This window comes from Ciconia boyciana, chromosome 1 (assembly GCF_034638445.1).
Source record: "Ciconia boyciana chromosome 1, ASM3463844v1, whole genome shotgun sequence".
Classification (NCBI taxonomy): Eukaryota; Metazoa; Chordata; class Aves; order Ciconiiformes; family Ciconiidae; genus Ciconia; species Ciconia boyciana.
In genome coordinates this window covers 204500886-204516764 of record NC_132934.1, presented here as the reverse complement: position 1 = coordinate 204516764, position 15879 = coordinate 204500886, and the positions used below count along the sequence as shown (strand labels likewise).

General features: G+C 40.1%; 1 protein-coding gene across 1 annotated transcript; it reads right to left on the bottom strand.

The window, feature by feature from the left end:
* Positions 1-7938: 7938 nt before the first annotated feature.
* On the bottom strand, positions 7939-15584 carry LOC140648712 (collagenase 3-like). The gene is made up of 10 exons (XM_072855058.1): positions 15453-15584; positions 15111-15352; positions 13803-13951; positions 13585-13710; positions 12558-12719; positions 11814-11931; positions 11078-11211; positions 10564-10723; positions 9685-9788; positions 7939-9058 (listed from the first exon to the last, which is right to left on the bottom strand). Exons 1-10 carry the CDS (start codon positions 15573-15575, stop codon positions 8958-8960), a joined length of 1419 nt encoding a protein of 472 aa, XP_072711159.1. The 5' UTR covers positions 15576-15584; the 3' UTR covers positions 7939-8957.
* Positions 15585-15879: the final 295 nt, after the last annotated feature.

The following is a 15879-nucleotide window of genomic DNA, read 5'->3' as shown; positions in this document are numbered from 1 at the left end:
ATGCACCGTACCAGTTTGTTTGAGCCTGAACTTTGAACAAGCATTTTCCCTCTGGAGATGATGCTTGTGCAGCCTCACACGGGGATAGTGAGCTCACATCCGATATTTACTTTGTGCATTAAGTGACTCAGTTTCAGAGAGTGTAACTCATATTCTAAGTCTCATGAACATAACACAGAAAACTCCCGAATGAGAAGCTGAGCTGTGTGTTTCATCCTTGGCACCCAGCAGAAAGCTGCCAAAGAGCTTCTGCTGTCCTTTGGTGGAAACACTTGAATGGTACCAGATCCAGGTGCTCTTCCAAAACAATGCACATATGTTATTAGCATCTTCTCTCAAGTTATTACTAAACTTGAGACCGCTTGTACGTGAGGAGTAAGTTTCCCAAGTAGTCTGCAAAGCAGCTGTTATCTGGGCAATTACTTCCTGAACCAAAGCCAGATGAAGCAATGTTGAGATTTCCATTTTGTCTGAATTTTGGTTCAGACCCTAGCAGGGCTTCTTATTGATTATTTCTTTCTTAGTTTTCACACTTTAGATGCTCATAATAGTTATATAAATTAAGTAATTGGAAATAAACTAATGTTATCACTTGCTTTATATTTCCCACTACATCCTGATTCTCCTGTTATAGCTCTGTATCTTCCCTGTTATATTACTATGCTGTTATTTCACTGTTTTGTGTCACTGTAGATAGAGCTGGGTGCATTGTATTTCCAAGAAAGTTTATTTGCACCATGATTGTCCCTGAAGGTTATTTGCACCATGATTTCCAAGAGTTGTAGACAGGACACTTCTGTGGTACTTATGAGAGCCTCATGTAATTTTTGCTTCTCTTAATTTGGAAATGACCTCAGTTGGAAATCTATTCTCATATGCAAGCTAATTTTTGGACTGATGATCATATTGGAGCTTCTTTCCCTTTGTTTTGGAGCAGAACCTCCACATTGGAACTACAAAAATGTTCCCAAAGCATTTTGTCCATAAAATGCTCTGCTAAATTATTAGTGTGACACACACAAATTTTGCAAGAGAAAGGGTCCTTGGATGATTTCTGGAAACTACAGCCAGATAGCCAGCCATCAGCTAAGTCTCTGATATGGGCTACTTTGGGGTATAAACCAACCTTGTGTCTAGGCTCTGTCAGAATCACGAAAATTGTTTTCCTTTATGGCTTTTGCCTGCAGGGTCTAATCTAATAGACTGAGAGTAATAGATCAAAATATGTAGCTAGGAGGAGAGCATGCATTTTACCAAGCTCAGTTATTCCAGTTGCCTGACCACATCCTCACTGCACTGGTGAGTCACTTCATCAAGCTGTCCCTTAAAGCTGCACTCCATGGCACTGCAGGCATCTTCTAATTGTCCGGGGGTACCCGCACTGCAGTTTGCCTCTGGAGACCTCAAACATGACATCTTATCCCATGGGTCCTTACAGCTTCCCATGACCAAATTTTTCTGGCTTACCCTAATGTCTCTGCACGACTGATGTCCTTTGACTCCATCATGCAGCTCTGCATGATTTATTTGCCATTATCCACCTGTGTGCTATAGCAAAAGAACACATAATTTGGACCAGGGGTAAGATTTATGAGTTATCAACTTTCTATGGCCAAGACACATCTGTGCCAGAACCTGGAGGCCTGTGGAGGGTTAGATATCTGGCTTCAAACCTCTCAGGCTTGCCCCTGTGAGTGGAGACATCTTCTCTTCCCCAGTACTCTGTGGCTAAGTCTTCACAGCATGTCCCAAGGCTTCTGTGATACCTGCTGATAAGCCCACATACCTTCTTTTATTGAGGTACCCTACAGGCCCAGGCCAGAATTAAGTGACCTCAAGAGTACCCAGAGCCATAGCCAGTGGTAAATGTGGGGGGAGAGATGATTCTCTGGATCGTGTGAATGGAGAAAAAGGGAAGTCTTTTGGAGCTAAGTCCTTCCCTGAATCAGTAGTCATAATGTAAGAAGCACGCATCAAATGATATTAATTTCAGCCCTGACAATAACAAAACTGTACCAGTGTAATTGTTTTTAACATTAACAATTTGAAATACTATTTTAACATTAATAACCCTCAGTCGGCCCTAAAGGAGGGGCACTTTCTGCACCTTCACGTACTTGACAGCAGCAGGGACCATGGTCAGGAAGGACTTGATCTCCTGATTCACCTGGAAAGAGTCTGGAATCATTAATTTAATGTATATACATGGCATGCCTTGACTGCTGTGACCCTGAAGTCATGGTTGTCTACCAAGTCCACCTAAATTATCTTGGTCCCTCTACCAACAGCAACGACTCCACCAGCCAAAGCCACAGTTGCCCACATCCTTCCTGCCTGAGGCTGTGGACTGTCTGCGTGGACCACTCAGGGGACACCAGCAAACAGCACAGGCAAAAGCACCCCCTGAAGTGGACCCCTCCTTCCAGCTACACTTTCTCGCATGTGCTCCCTCCCTAATGCTCACTAGGTTAGTGCAGGGCTGTTCCTGTGTAGCAGGCATTTACAGTGCTTGAACTACTCACCCCTCTCAGGATGGGGTACAATGGGGGACATGACTTAGGAGACAGCCCAAGCTGAGTCTGAAAAGGATGTTTGTTAGATAAACAGATAGTGGAAAGGACACTGAACTCCAGACCCTTCAGACACAGCTCGTTCCCAACAGACTCCCGCAGGTTCCTCTTAGGATGTCAGGCTCTGAAGAGAGCTACATCATTTTATGTTCCTGTGAAGAATATATTCAGACAACACAAGTCATGCAGATATAAAAATAAATTTTTCTTACTCTCTTCCTAGGATTGCAGTCCCTATAATGGTGAACTTACAGAGTGCCATAATAATGTCATTTGGGCTGGAGAAAGCAACATTTGACCCTGGAAATGGCCCATCTGCCTCTTTTAAGAAGAGAAGAACAGGATCATGCAAAGTCCAGCAGAGACTACGTAGTATGGATGTGACCATTCTCAGGACACTGCTCCATAAGCCTCCTACTGCAGAGCGGTAGGACCTTGGTGCAGTCCATGCAAAAAGTAAAGATACAACTTGCATGGCTCACTCAGATACACACAGAACTGCATCATCCTGTATTATTATGGCAGTAGGAAATTTATTATATGACATGTAAATAAGAAAGCAATACTTGTTTCTCTGCTGCTTGGAAAGACTTTTCTTAGAGCAAAATGCTCCCTCATCCATTTTCTATGAGGAAGGCACGGGCAGAGCACACTCTCTGTAGCACAGTGCATGGGAGATAACAGTGTACGAAGCTGAGGGGATAGGCGAAGTGAGTGCCAGAGGTACTCCTGAACAGCACTGGCTGGAAATTCAAACTAAAGTATGTAATCAAAAGGCTGTGACTAAAAATTATGTGTCAACCACATGAAGACTGTGTTAGGTAGGAAGGAGGAAGATCCCAGGCCAGACACAGTCTCTGTGGTCTTTGAACCTTCTGCACCATATTAGGGAGAACTGGTGAGGTCTTCTCTGGAAACATTTTTCATCAGAAACAGCAGAACCATCAAAACCTAAAATTGGTGTGGACTCACAGTGTGTGTAAGACACCCCACTTTGTACAAGAAAATCCAAACATAATTGACAGAAGGGCTTGATCCTACATCCCATATAAGCTTTCTGATTAGTGGTTAGTCTGTCTTTCCAAAGAGTAATGTTTAATTGTATTTGTGTAAAGAGGAAACTTCTCCAGCAGGACAGATGGAAAGAAACTCACCAAAACAGAAGTTAATATGCAATTCTTTCATCTAGAAGACTGAAGATTGAGGTCTAGACCGTTGTTTAAATCAATCTGAGCAAAAAACTGAAACGGTATATTCTTTCCCCAAACCCAGTAAGTATGCTGATTGACAATATGGCTACAGACTATCCCAGAGGAAAAATATTTTTCCATTAAAAATTTCCAAAATGTCTTGTTTCTTTCTATTACAAAGAGTAAAGATGTTTGAAAGTCTCAAAAGTATTTTCAGGATAGGAAAGCCAATTTCTGCCTAGCTCAAAATGCTCAGTAGTCTTACTGATCTGGGTGGTATTAGGGATTCAAAGATCAAGACCATATTCTTCACCTGTAAAATATTCACAAGCCTGGAAATACTAGCTCAGAATGAACTGCAAAAGGCTTAGAAATTGTCCTTAGTTCTTCCAAGCAGATGTGATCATACACTTGATATTTCAGACACTTTTGATTACATTTATACAGTTTTACTTGGGTTCTTTGCAACTGACATTTTTCTCCACTTTTGCCTTACTTCCATATTCTGCAGTGTCATTTTTTCAGAAATCAGGTTGTGTCCTGAAAGGCTCTCATCTTCCCAAGGAGGTGGAATATGTCTGTCTACGTGTGTGTGTCTAATTTTCCAATGAATGAAGTTAAAATAAGGGACTGCGTTATTCCTAGGACTATCCACGGAGTATACTGTTTTAAGTGTATTGCATTGATGTTGAGAAAAGAACTATCAAAAGACTGAAAAAGTAGTGGGCCTGACCGTGAATATATCTAGAAGAAGTTTCCTCAACATTTTAATATCCTAACTTGTCACTCAGAGATCCACATTTCAACGGAATATAATCATTAAATTCTACTTATTAGTGTTGTTTTTTTAATATCTTCACCAAATGTAAGAATTTGCTATAATTAGCTGCAGCTTCTTCACCCACCGTATCATTTTTGATTCTGTGCAGATTCTCTAAGGAGCAAAGCTGTTACTGCCATCTAGTGTCCTCAGAGCAGGTTTCTGGACATTATCCTGAGAAAAAAAGGGTTTTCATTATAAGACTCAATTCCTTCTCCAGTTTCTCAGCTAGTAGTAAATCTCATGTAGCTCACAGTACCTCTTACAGTGTTTGTTGCCTTTCCAGCATATTAATGAATTTAGAGGACAGCTGTCTAGTCTCTTACTTTGGAAAGTGTAAATGATGTTTGCTCACTTCTTTCTCTAAGTATTTGCATCCTCCGAGTCCTACTTGTTCAGGAACATGTAACCAGCACAGAAACTAGTCCTGAGGGGCATCTGACAGATTCCTTTTCCTGCCTTATCCTTTCTCCCCCTCCAAATGATCATTCTTAGCAGAGATCAAAATGGATATAGTGTGTAGTTCCACATAAAAACTAGCAACCTGGTGGGAAGTTATTAGTTCTGCTTACATTACATCCTGGGACACAACTGTCTCAGCCTCTCATGGTCCTCTCCTCACTCACGACATCTCAGGGAAAGCAGTCAGTTCAGTCTCTGTCTCAAGAAAAGGACTCATTTCTTTTCAATACCTGATGGTCTTGGGTGATATCCCATATGGGTCCCCACCAGGCACTCATGCAATGTTATTCTCATGAGATGGCAGCAGGTCCCGTGGCAATGGGTCCTGTGGAGAGTTTTCCTTTCTGGCTGATGGCAGCGCAGGGCTCCTCTGGCTCTGACCTCAGCCTTCCATTTCCACAGCACAAGCATTTTTGTTTTCCACTTTTTCTTAATGAAATGCCAGGAACTGACAGCCTGGTACTTTTCTCAACTGAGGTAGAGCTAACCGCAGAGCAGCGCACGTCTCTCACTGGGGATGCAGACGCATGAGCTGGAGCCGTTCTTGGACTTGTGCCGGAGGCTGCTTCCAGTCAGCCAAGTGGCAAAAAGAATCTGACTATTTGGGCTGGGTCGCAGCTGGATATGATCATGCTGAAGCCTCTGGAAGATCCAGCTTCCTATGCAGTACCTTTTCCCCCTGCCAAACGTTCAGTTTTAACAGAAATTCACATAGATATGAAACCCATTCATTGACATCTCCTTGCTTCTCTGTGCATCTTTGCATTCCCTGCTCCAGTGAGGCTCAGGTCAGACCTTTGAAATTCAGAACTTTCAGACTCAACAACTAGCCCTTATGGAAGACTCTTTATTATTTTGACAAAATTTTCCACCAAGTCTTTATACTGAGAATAATCAGGACTAGGGTTACATGTCCAGAACCTTATTTCACTGCAGAGTAATTAAGCTAAACTACAGCCCAATATCAAGCACCATTTTTTCAGGCACACCATGTCTGTCAAAAATGATTTTGATATATAAGTGAACTAATTTCTGTTTATTATGCATCGACAATTGTACTGGCTTTTTCCCTAACAGTTTTATCAATATTATGTCATATAACAGAACTTTGATTTTAGTCCAATGTAAGGTTTTCCATTTGTAAAGTTTTTTTTCAGCTCTGTATCCTTGCATTTCCTTTAAGCATATTAAGGTCTGGAATTCATTAATTCACAATTTTATAGTCAGAAGAGACCACTAATCTGTTAGGTTACCTTGTCTGACCATCTATGTCGCATAAGTTACAGAATTAAACTCACCTAGCCCATTGGTGGGTAAGCCTGGCAATTTATGCCAGGTATTCAGTGTTGATGGGCTTTGCTTGGCAGGCCTGGCTGATTGATTGACTTAGGGGTTGGTTTTGAGGAAGCAGAAGAGGACAGTGTCGTTTCAATTAGTTATTAATGTTTAGCATTCAAATTAATGTGGAACTGAATTTCACAATATTTCTTAATAACTTATCATACTTTTTGTAATGATAAGGACAAAATCCAACTTAGTTCTTATTCTGCAGGTTTGAGGGTTCTTTCCTTTTTCATCTCTTTTGTCTTTCTGTCTTTCTCTCCTGTGTTGGTTTTGGCTGGGATAGAGTTAAATTTCTTCATAGTAGCTAGTATGGGGCTGTGTTTTGGATTTGTGCTGGAAACAGTGTTGATAATGCAGAGATGTTTTAGTTATTGCTGAGCAGTGCTTACACAGAGTCTGGGCCTTCTCTGCTTCTCACCCCACCCCACCAGCGAGGAGGCTGGGGGTGCACAAGAAGTTGGGAGGGGACACAGCTGGGACAGCTGACCCCAGCTGACCAAAGGGATGTCCCATACCATATGGCATCATGCTCAGCCTATAAAGCTGGGGGAAGAAGGAGGAAGGGGGGACATTCGAGTGATGGCGTTTGTCTTCCCAAGTAACCACTACGCGTGATGGAGCCCTGCTTTCCTGGAGGTGGCTGAACATCTGCCTGCCCATGGGAAGGAGTGAATGAATTCCTTGTTTTGCTTTGCTTGTGTGCATGGCTTTTGCTTTACCTATTAGACTGTCTTTATCTCAACCCACGAGTTTTCTCACTTTTACCTTTCTGATTCTCTCCCCCATCCTCTTTTCTATAAAATTCATTTTCTCAGAGGTAAAAAAAGAAAACCAGATTTTTAAATAGAGGAGGAAATTTTAATGAATAAAATGCACAGGTTAGGGTTCCTGATTTCTTTTATCCAATAGCTCTGTCTTGCTTTTATGACAGGCAGCATAGGATATTTTAAATCATAGAATCATAGAATCATAGAAAACCAGGTTGGAAGGGACCTCAAGGATCATCTGGTCCGACCTTTCATGGCAAAAGCACAGTCTAGACAAGATGGCCCGGCACCCTGTCCAGTTGAATCTTAAAAGCGTCCAATGTTGGGGAACCCACCACTTCCCTGGGGAGATTACTCCAATGGCTGATTGTTCTCATTGTGAAAAATTTTCCTCTTGTGTCCAACTGGAATCTCCCCAGAAGCAACTTGTACCCATTAACCCTCGTCTTTTCCATGTGACTCCTTGCAAAAAGGGAGTCTCCATCTTCTTTGTAGCTACCCTTTAAATACTGGAACATGGTGATAAGGTCTCCCCTAAGCCTTCTTTTCTCAAAGCTGAACAAACCCATTTCTCTCAGCCTTTCCTCATATGGCAGGCTTCCCAGTCCTTTCATCATCTTTGTGGCCCTTCTCTGGACCCTCTCCAGCCTGTCCACATCTGTTTTGCATAGCGGGGACCAAAACTGAACACAGTATTCCAGGTGTGGCCGTACAAGCACCGAGTCATTTCACAATGTCATTTTATTCCTCCACTTTATTTAATTTTTTTTTTTTAAACTGAAAAATAATTACAGTCCCACAACATTTGCATTGATTAAAAAAAAACAACCCTCAAAAACTTACATTGTACTGGAACAATTGCTATAGATATTAAAAGACTGATGAACATGAAAAAAGGTATTCTTTTGAATATTTTGATTTGAATGTTCAGGTTCTCTGCTGGCACAGTTAGGCATAACCTCTATAAATGTCACTTGAACTACTTCAGTCTACACCAGGTGAAAACATAGGCTGTGTTACAGTATGTAGCTTCATGCAAGGTTTCAACTTGTGTGATTCTCTTGTTATTGCTACTTCTTTCTGGTTTCCCCAGTGTCATACAGGCTGATGATTTCTGCAGGGAACACTCTTCTCTTTTCTTGCTTTTCTGTCTGCTTTGGAATGACTCCTTGCGGCTTCTATACCTTCTGCTTGTTCCAAAGATGACAGGGGCATCCATTTCCAGGGGGACATTCCCATTCAAATGGGGATACATTCAAATACCTTTGAATTCTCTAACTTCAGTGTTGCAGTCTGGTGTTACCTAGCTCAGGAAGTCACCATGCAGTCCTGACTCATTCATTACACATCTGAATTCCCAGTACGTTAACAGGAATTTCACAAAGAGCTGAGAGCTGAAGGATTAGTTTAAAAATATAACACTCCTGGGTTTATCAGGTCTATTTCTTGGGACATGCTAGGAGATCCTTGAAAGATGCTAGACATGCTCAGATTACTGGGAATTAATAATGCTCATGATCATGTAGGATGTATCCATCATCTCACTTTAATACTAGATAAACTTTAAATGGGTGTAATGCCCCTTGAAATGCTAATAATTTCTTTTCTTCTTTCTTATTAAGTTAATTCAGTCCCAGACTGACATACAGCTATATAGTTCTATATATACAGTATACATTTGGTGGTACATAGCCAGAGCTTGTTCACAGAACCTTGCTGTCCTCTAATAAATCTATATGCCCATATTATTATTTCCATGTACTAAAAGCTGCTCTGCAGCCTATGACATGGCACTCCACTGTAATTAGCACCAAAATATGGAGTTAGTATGCAGGACACGGACAATTCTTTTGCTCCAGATGCTGTATTCAAACTGCAGCGGTCCGTTGAAGAAGTAGAGATAACCTAAGGAAAAGGAAAGTTAAAACAAATTAACCCTGAGAAAACCGTGTTTTCACATTAAAATTATCTTTCAAATAAAAATGATCTTGATTTTTTTCATTTTTTAATAACTCTTTTAAATGCAATATTTTAGTATTTAGAATGCTGAGCTAAATTTTCAAAGGTCCTCATTCCATTTGCCAGACCTGGATCAGTGTTTTAAAATAACTGATATTTTAATTTAGTGTCAAGCTCTGCATTTTATTACTATACAGCACTTGCTCAGGAAAGTACAGGGTTTGCCTGTTAATGTTTAAGACTCTGACTTGGAAACACTTCTTGAAGAGCTGGATAGGAATGGGCTCCATTTGAAGGAACGGTCACATTATACTACTTCTATATTAAGCATATCACTTTAGGTTCCCTAAGCAAGGAGGCAGGTCTTTTTTGGCTCCTCAAATATATATGTACACAGCTTATAAGAGCACCTTGGCCAGAGGGCAATTTAGATCAGAAACCTGATTCAGTTGAGAACAGAAGTGTTGATGTGAAAAAATCAAAATTACAGACGACAGAATTTCCCACAGGACATTAATCTCAAGTTTCAATGACAACTAATTGTAATAAAGTTTCATTATCAGATTATGTACCATTTCTTTGATAGACTGCATCCACTCTATCACCAATTCCTGCGAATTCTTCCTCTATCAGCCTGGGGTAGCCTGCTTCCATAACCTCCGCCTCTTCATCGTAACTGTATTAAACACAAAAGAAAATAAAAATTCAGAGGATTTAAACAGCCTGGGAGTTTGGTCTGTGCCCTTTATATGCTTTGAAGTTACCCATGTCAGAACTAGCCAGCAGCCTTCAGGTACCTTATGTCTAGTGCAATAATGAAACTCAGGGCAATAACCAGGGCACTCTTCCACCAGAAGTACAAGCTCAATAAACACAAAACTAATAAAGCTACATTTTCAGAACTGATCTATAAAGTACATATTATACGGAGATGATCGTACCTGGATGTATTGGCACTACAAGCCTACCCTGAGGCTGCTTGGCACAGAGATACTAGGAAGGGATGGTAACATCTTAATTATGCATCAGACCTGGCTGTAAGCCCCACTCATGGACAACAAAAACCAGCCATCCTAGGGTGGGATAGATTTCTTACTCCCACAGCACTGATACCATTTTGTGTCACACAAGCAACTCAAGGAAGCAAGATGGGAGTTTTGTCTAGGAGACATGACCATATTACAAACTCTCCTGAATTAGGGCAATTCATTCTCCTTTCCTTTCTTTCACTCTTTCAGCTTTTAAAGGCTGTCCCCATATGTTTATTAAAGTCTTGCATACATCTTTATGACATATTCTACACAGCTATAGCACCAATGAAAACCACAGACTGGAAACATGTGAGCCACAATCAAGTGCCTGGTTTGAAACAACCTGCTGATCTTTTGGTACTTCTGGACAGGTTATGACTAGGGACACTGAAAAGAAGCACCAATCTGTCTCCAGCTTACCTCCAGTACTTATTCCCAGCAAAAAAGAGAGTCTTTCCAGTGTCTTTAATATGGACAGCTGCATCTATTCTTTTCATTTCTTTCGGGAACCCCATTTCATATATCTTTTTAGGAAAGTCTTCAACTATGTCATAGCCATTCAAAGCCCAGACTTTCTTTCCTGAAAACAAGAACGATGTATGCATGAGTCTTTTGTAAAGGCTCAGCTTTGACAGCAGAATAAAATGAGGATTCCATGATCCTTATTTTCATACATCTAACAGATTCTTAGATCACATACTCAGCAGGTGTTAAACTGTTTATGCTAACTGTGATGCTAGGCATCTGAGCTTAATTGTACATGTAATAATTCACTGAAAATTGTATAGATTCGCATAGGGTGAAACCAACAGAGTTTGGTTTTTGAGCAAGGAAGGTAGGATGCTTTGTTCTTCTATTGATTACCTTTACATCACTCACAGAGCTTGACTAAATATGTATATTTTTTCTGCCAACAACAAAATTGAAAACTCACCCTTAAACACGAACACAAGATCTTTGATGGGGTTTTCATAAGCTGCATCTATTTTATTTGGAAGCTCTGGCCAAAAGGATTTAAGTAACACCAGTTCTGCCTCAACCATCTGAGGGTGCAGTCGCCAGAAAAACCTAGTCCAGAAAAAGAAGTATATTTTATGTTTCTTGTCATACTACAGAATAGCAGTATCTTTGATGTGCTATACTAAAAATTAGTTAATGGAGAATTAAATTTTTTTCACAGCATAGAATTTTCAATACATAGAGCCCCTGGTAGACCTTTCCTTTCCTCATTGTCACCTAGCTGCAGACCATTTCTGTCACTCACACAGTGATCATCTCAAACAACAACAAATTAATCTTTTTTTCATTTACAATAAGAGAAACACTGCTGCCCCATGTGAGGCTTCTGAATGTGGTACAACTTCGTTCAAATAAATGCTAGTAGATTTGTGCATGTTGAAGAAAGCCCTGTGGAATGAAAAATGTGTACAAACAATGTCAGTCTTCAGCCATATCATCTTCACTTCATATTCCTGGGAAGTCAAATCTGTAATTGTATTATAAATCCTGCCTAAAATGATATATGATGCAGTTTCTTAGAGGCATCTATATTGACTTGTGATTTTTTAAATTTATGTTTACTCAAATCTTTAGTAAAAAAATGAAATGGTGTTTTCGTTTACTCAAATTTTAGCCAGTACCCACCATCCATGATATGGCAGTCTCCTTACCTGTCCTTGAAGATCAGCATTTCTCCACGAAGTTCTGTTATTGCATCAAGTGATAAATCTGCATCACATTTCTCTGGTGTTTTGGGATGTTTTGGGTTGGGATCTTTGTCTCCAGCACCTGGAATCATATAGTATGATCTAAGTTTGACAACGGTTATTTCCTTTCTGTGGATCATGATATTGAATAGAACATAGAAGAGTTCCCAAACAGCATGATGAATGCAAGCATAAGGGGCAAACCATTTGTACTGGGGAAAGTCTATTCTTTCTCTCCTTTAGCCACATACATCCATGGACTTTGGAGTTCAGCTGTGCTGCAAAAATGTTAAATGGACTTGCTTTCTTTCTCCCAAGTTTCGAAGGTCCCCCCAAAGTTTTATACTTTCTATGATGAAACATGGATATTTCTGTTTCTCCCTTTAGACTCTGTTTTACCTTCTTTTTTGAGGGAGGTTAAAAAGTACAAGGACTTTGCTCCCCACCCACCCCCACCAAAGGAGACAGCAGCGACCAACTCTGTAACACTCTGCAGTGTTACTTCCTTTTTTTTTTTGGTTTTCTCTGAACTACTAAATCTAAGCATCTTCTGTTCCTGAAGTCTGGTTGCCAAGAATCCAGTGAATCAGTCTTAATCAGTCATGACTGTTGCTATTGAACATCTGCAGCTTTTTAGCAACTGTACAGTGCATCTGTAACAGGTTATAATGACACAGGAAATATATATTATATATTATACAGACTTACCATAAAGCTCTTGGATCCCTTGCACATCATCATCAGGAAGCACAAACCCAGTTTTTCCAGTGTATGTGTAAATTGGAAACATCAGAGCTCCAGGGTCTCTAGAGTGTTCAAGTCCCAGTGAATGACCAAATTCATGGGCAGCAACAAGAAACAAGTTATACCCTATAAAAAAACACAGTGAAAGTAAATGTATAGCTCCTTGTATCACCAAAGTGGACTTGGACTAATCAACTAACCTTAACATTGTGCTTTAACATGTAGGACAATGAAGGAGACAACTGGATTAATGGAAAAATTATGTATAATTGCTTGTCTTTTTCAAACTACCACGGAATTTGTTTTAATAAGGGCCTAAACGATCGAGCATCTCATAGCTGGTGTTCAACATAAATCTTATTTGACAATGTTGTTCTATAGGCAGATTTAGATTTCTTGAAATTTCTTAGCAACACTGGAAAGCTCTGGGGTGAAGTCTTAGTCTTAGTCAAGCCAAGAACATTTTTGTCAGGAATTCATCTCCGGTAGAGACCATATTGCAGCAATTAGATTTAATGCCAGAAGGGTGAAATAACACAGTGCTGAAAAAAATAGTGTTTTGTTCTCTTTGTTCTATATTGTTCACTGTCCTGAATAGGCAAGGTGAAGAATTTTCAGATTAGATGTAAGTAACTGATTTGCAGCCGAGTTAAGTATATGTGTTTTCTATAGGCTTCAGTAAGGTAATTCCCATCAGTCTGTGATCAGAACTAGCTGTCCTCAAGCTCAGTGAAACGCCAAGCTGACAAAATATCTTGTTTGTGGCATTTTTTTAATCACTGCACTTAGGAGGTGTATATCTTAAAATTTACGGTAGGCGTATGTTATAATTCCCTTTATGATTGGAGATCAAACCCAGCTTCCTATGAGTAGACAGTGAACATAATGACTAATGAACAGTAAACAGGCAAAACAATCTGTTTACAGATATCAAACAGGATGAAATTGTCCATCTACCACCATTTCAAATAGTCTCAGGAACTTCTGTTACCTCTAGAATCATCTGACCAAGCTTCATCATCATCAAAATGGGCATCTCCTCCATAGTCTGGACCAGGGGGGAAAGCATGAGCCAGTAACCCAGAGGGTCCATCGAAGGGGTAAAAGTCACCATGTTCTATAAAACAACATTCAAAACAATGAAATCAATTATCCCATTTTATTGGCAGCAATATAACCATAATGTAAAAATAATTGGTTCTGTGTTACCTTTAGTGCCAAAGGAGATCATGATATCAGCTATACCACTTCGTATTCTGGTGAAGTTAAGCGGTGTCACATCAGACCAAACTTTGAATGCTTTTTTGAAAGCTCTGTCTACTTCAGCACGTCTCAGATCTGAAGTGTAATTCATAATTCTATCAAACAGATGAATACCTCCAGTTAAATTGTGCGAATTGAAGAAAATGTGTAATACACTTTTATCTGACTGTACACCTCATTAAAATTTTTTGCTTTATTCTTCCCTGTGTTCTTATCTAAAAACAAAGAGCTCGGCAGCTGCATACAGTATTCAAAAAAATAAAAATAACCATTTCTGTTTTCATTAAAATAATTCAGAAACATCTGAAATGATCCAACAGCTTTCTGTAATTGGTTTTATATGCACCAGAAGATATAGAAAATGACAGATATATTCTGTATTAAGTCAAATCATATAAGTAACTTCAAATTTTTTTTATGCCATATAAAATATCCCAAGATCCTCACTTCCTAGAGGAGCAAAACATGATCCAAAGAGCTTTTTATAGGCTAGAATCATCCATATTAAAGTAACATTTATCACCAGACACTGAACTGATAGAGTTCGGTGATATCATATTTGGAATCTGCTAAAGAAAGGTTGCAACTGGTCAAAACCCCCTGTTGAGGACCTTGCGGTATTAAGGGAGAAGGAGCTACCATGTGACCTTTCAGCACTGTAGCTTCCCAAGGTCAACTTTCTGAGGTCATGGTGTGGGGATTTGTCTGACCCAGCATAGATATCTACATCTGGACTGTGAAATGGAAGAGGGACAAGGATCAGTCCCTGCTCTTACAGCCACATTGCACAGACCGGTTTGCATCTACACTGCTTTGTCCAGGGCAAGACCTATGTGAAGCAGACACTAAATCAGGTCCAAAGCAGAGCTAAGGAGTGATCTAGAGATTAAGCGCTGTGAGGATCAGTGGTGAGGTGCATGATCTTAGTCCCTACCCCTCTTTCATTCAGCACCATGGATACACCCAGAGTGTCTCCGTGGAGGCCATATGAGGAATTACTAGCTTACACCACACCAGCTTTCCTCTGTGACACAGTGCAATGGAAAAAAATCGTATTTACTTCCTTGACCTGTAAGGTGGGTTTGGGGGATCCTTCCAAAAGTGGGGCTGTAAGGATTTTAAACTGCAACATGAATTTTGTCAAACTCAAATACATCCTTCTCCCATCTGCCTCATATACTGAGCAACGTATTGGACAAGGCACCTGGAAAGAAGGTAATAACAGTAATAACACTCAAAATGCCATGCATTTACCTGTATGTCAAATTAGTTTTTGACCATTTGAGTTTTCTAGGGAAAAAGTTATATTCCCCCACATCTGGGACACCACATCTTGGTTTCTGCATCAGTTCATACGTTTCTTCATCTAATTTGCCTGTCACCTCCAACCCAAAAAATGCTTGCATTTCTCGAAGTTTAGATGCCACTGTGTTGGCACTCTTCCTCATTATGCCAGCAGGATTCGGACGGAGATCATAGTGAGTCCTGAGATAGCGCTAAGAAGGGGAAAAGAAGTAATAAGCCTAGTTTCCAAACAGTTGTAACTACACAACTTACTATTTATAAAACATGCCAATGAATTATTTTATACTGTACCTCTGCAAACTGAAGGTCTTTCTCTGTGAATTCATGGCTATCTTCAAGGGGAATAGGGATTGTCAGGCAAAATGACAAACCCAACAAGAAAAAGAAGACAGCTGAAAGTCTTGATTGCATCATGTTGGATTTGTGAAGTCTGAAGCCCTGATGTTTTAGAGAGCAGTTACCTTTACTTTTATAGTCCCAGCCCAGTGAGTCACCACTTAGGGACAAATTAGAACTGCCTTGTCGCTGAAAGTAAACATGCTTAGATGGCTACTTTTTCTCTCCTCCCCATCACTGTGGTTTAGGCATCTGTTGTCCCAGTGAGCACTCTGAAACTGTATCCTCATATAAACATGGTCTCTGAATATTGACATAGGTTGTGGGAAGAAATGGGCAGAAGCAAACCACACTTTTTGATTATTTTGCAATCACTTACACT

What these genes read in the sequence shown, in the direction of transcription:
- LOC140648712 (XM_072855058.1), bottom strand. Translation starts at nt 15,575, where the DNA reads ATGATGCAATCAAGACTTTCAGCTGTCTTCTTTTTCTTGTTGGGTTTG. An exon ending in GATCTCCTTTGGCACTAAAG is followed by an intron (nt 13,711 to 13,802) that starts GTAACACAGAAC and finishes GTTGTTTTATAG; the next exon opens with AACATGGTGACTTTTACCCC. An exon ending in TTGGTCAGATGATTCTAGAG is followed by an intron (nt 12,720 to 13,584) that starts GTAACAGAAGTT and finishes GTTTTTTTATAG; the next exon opens with GGTATAACTTGTTTCTTGTT.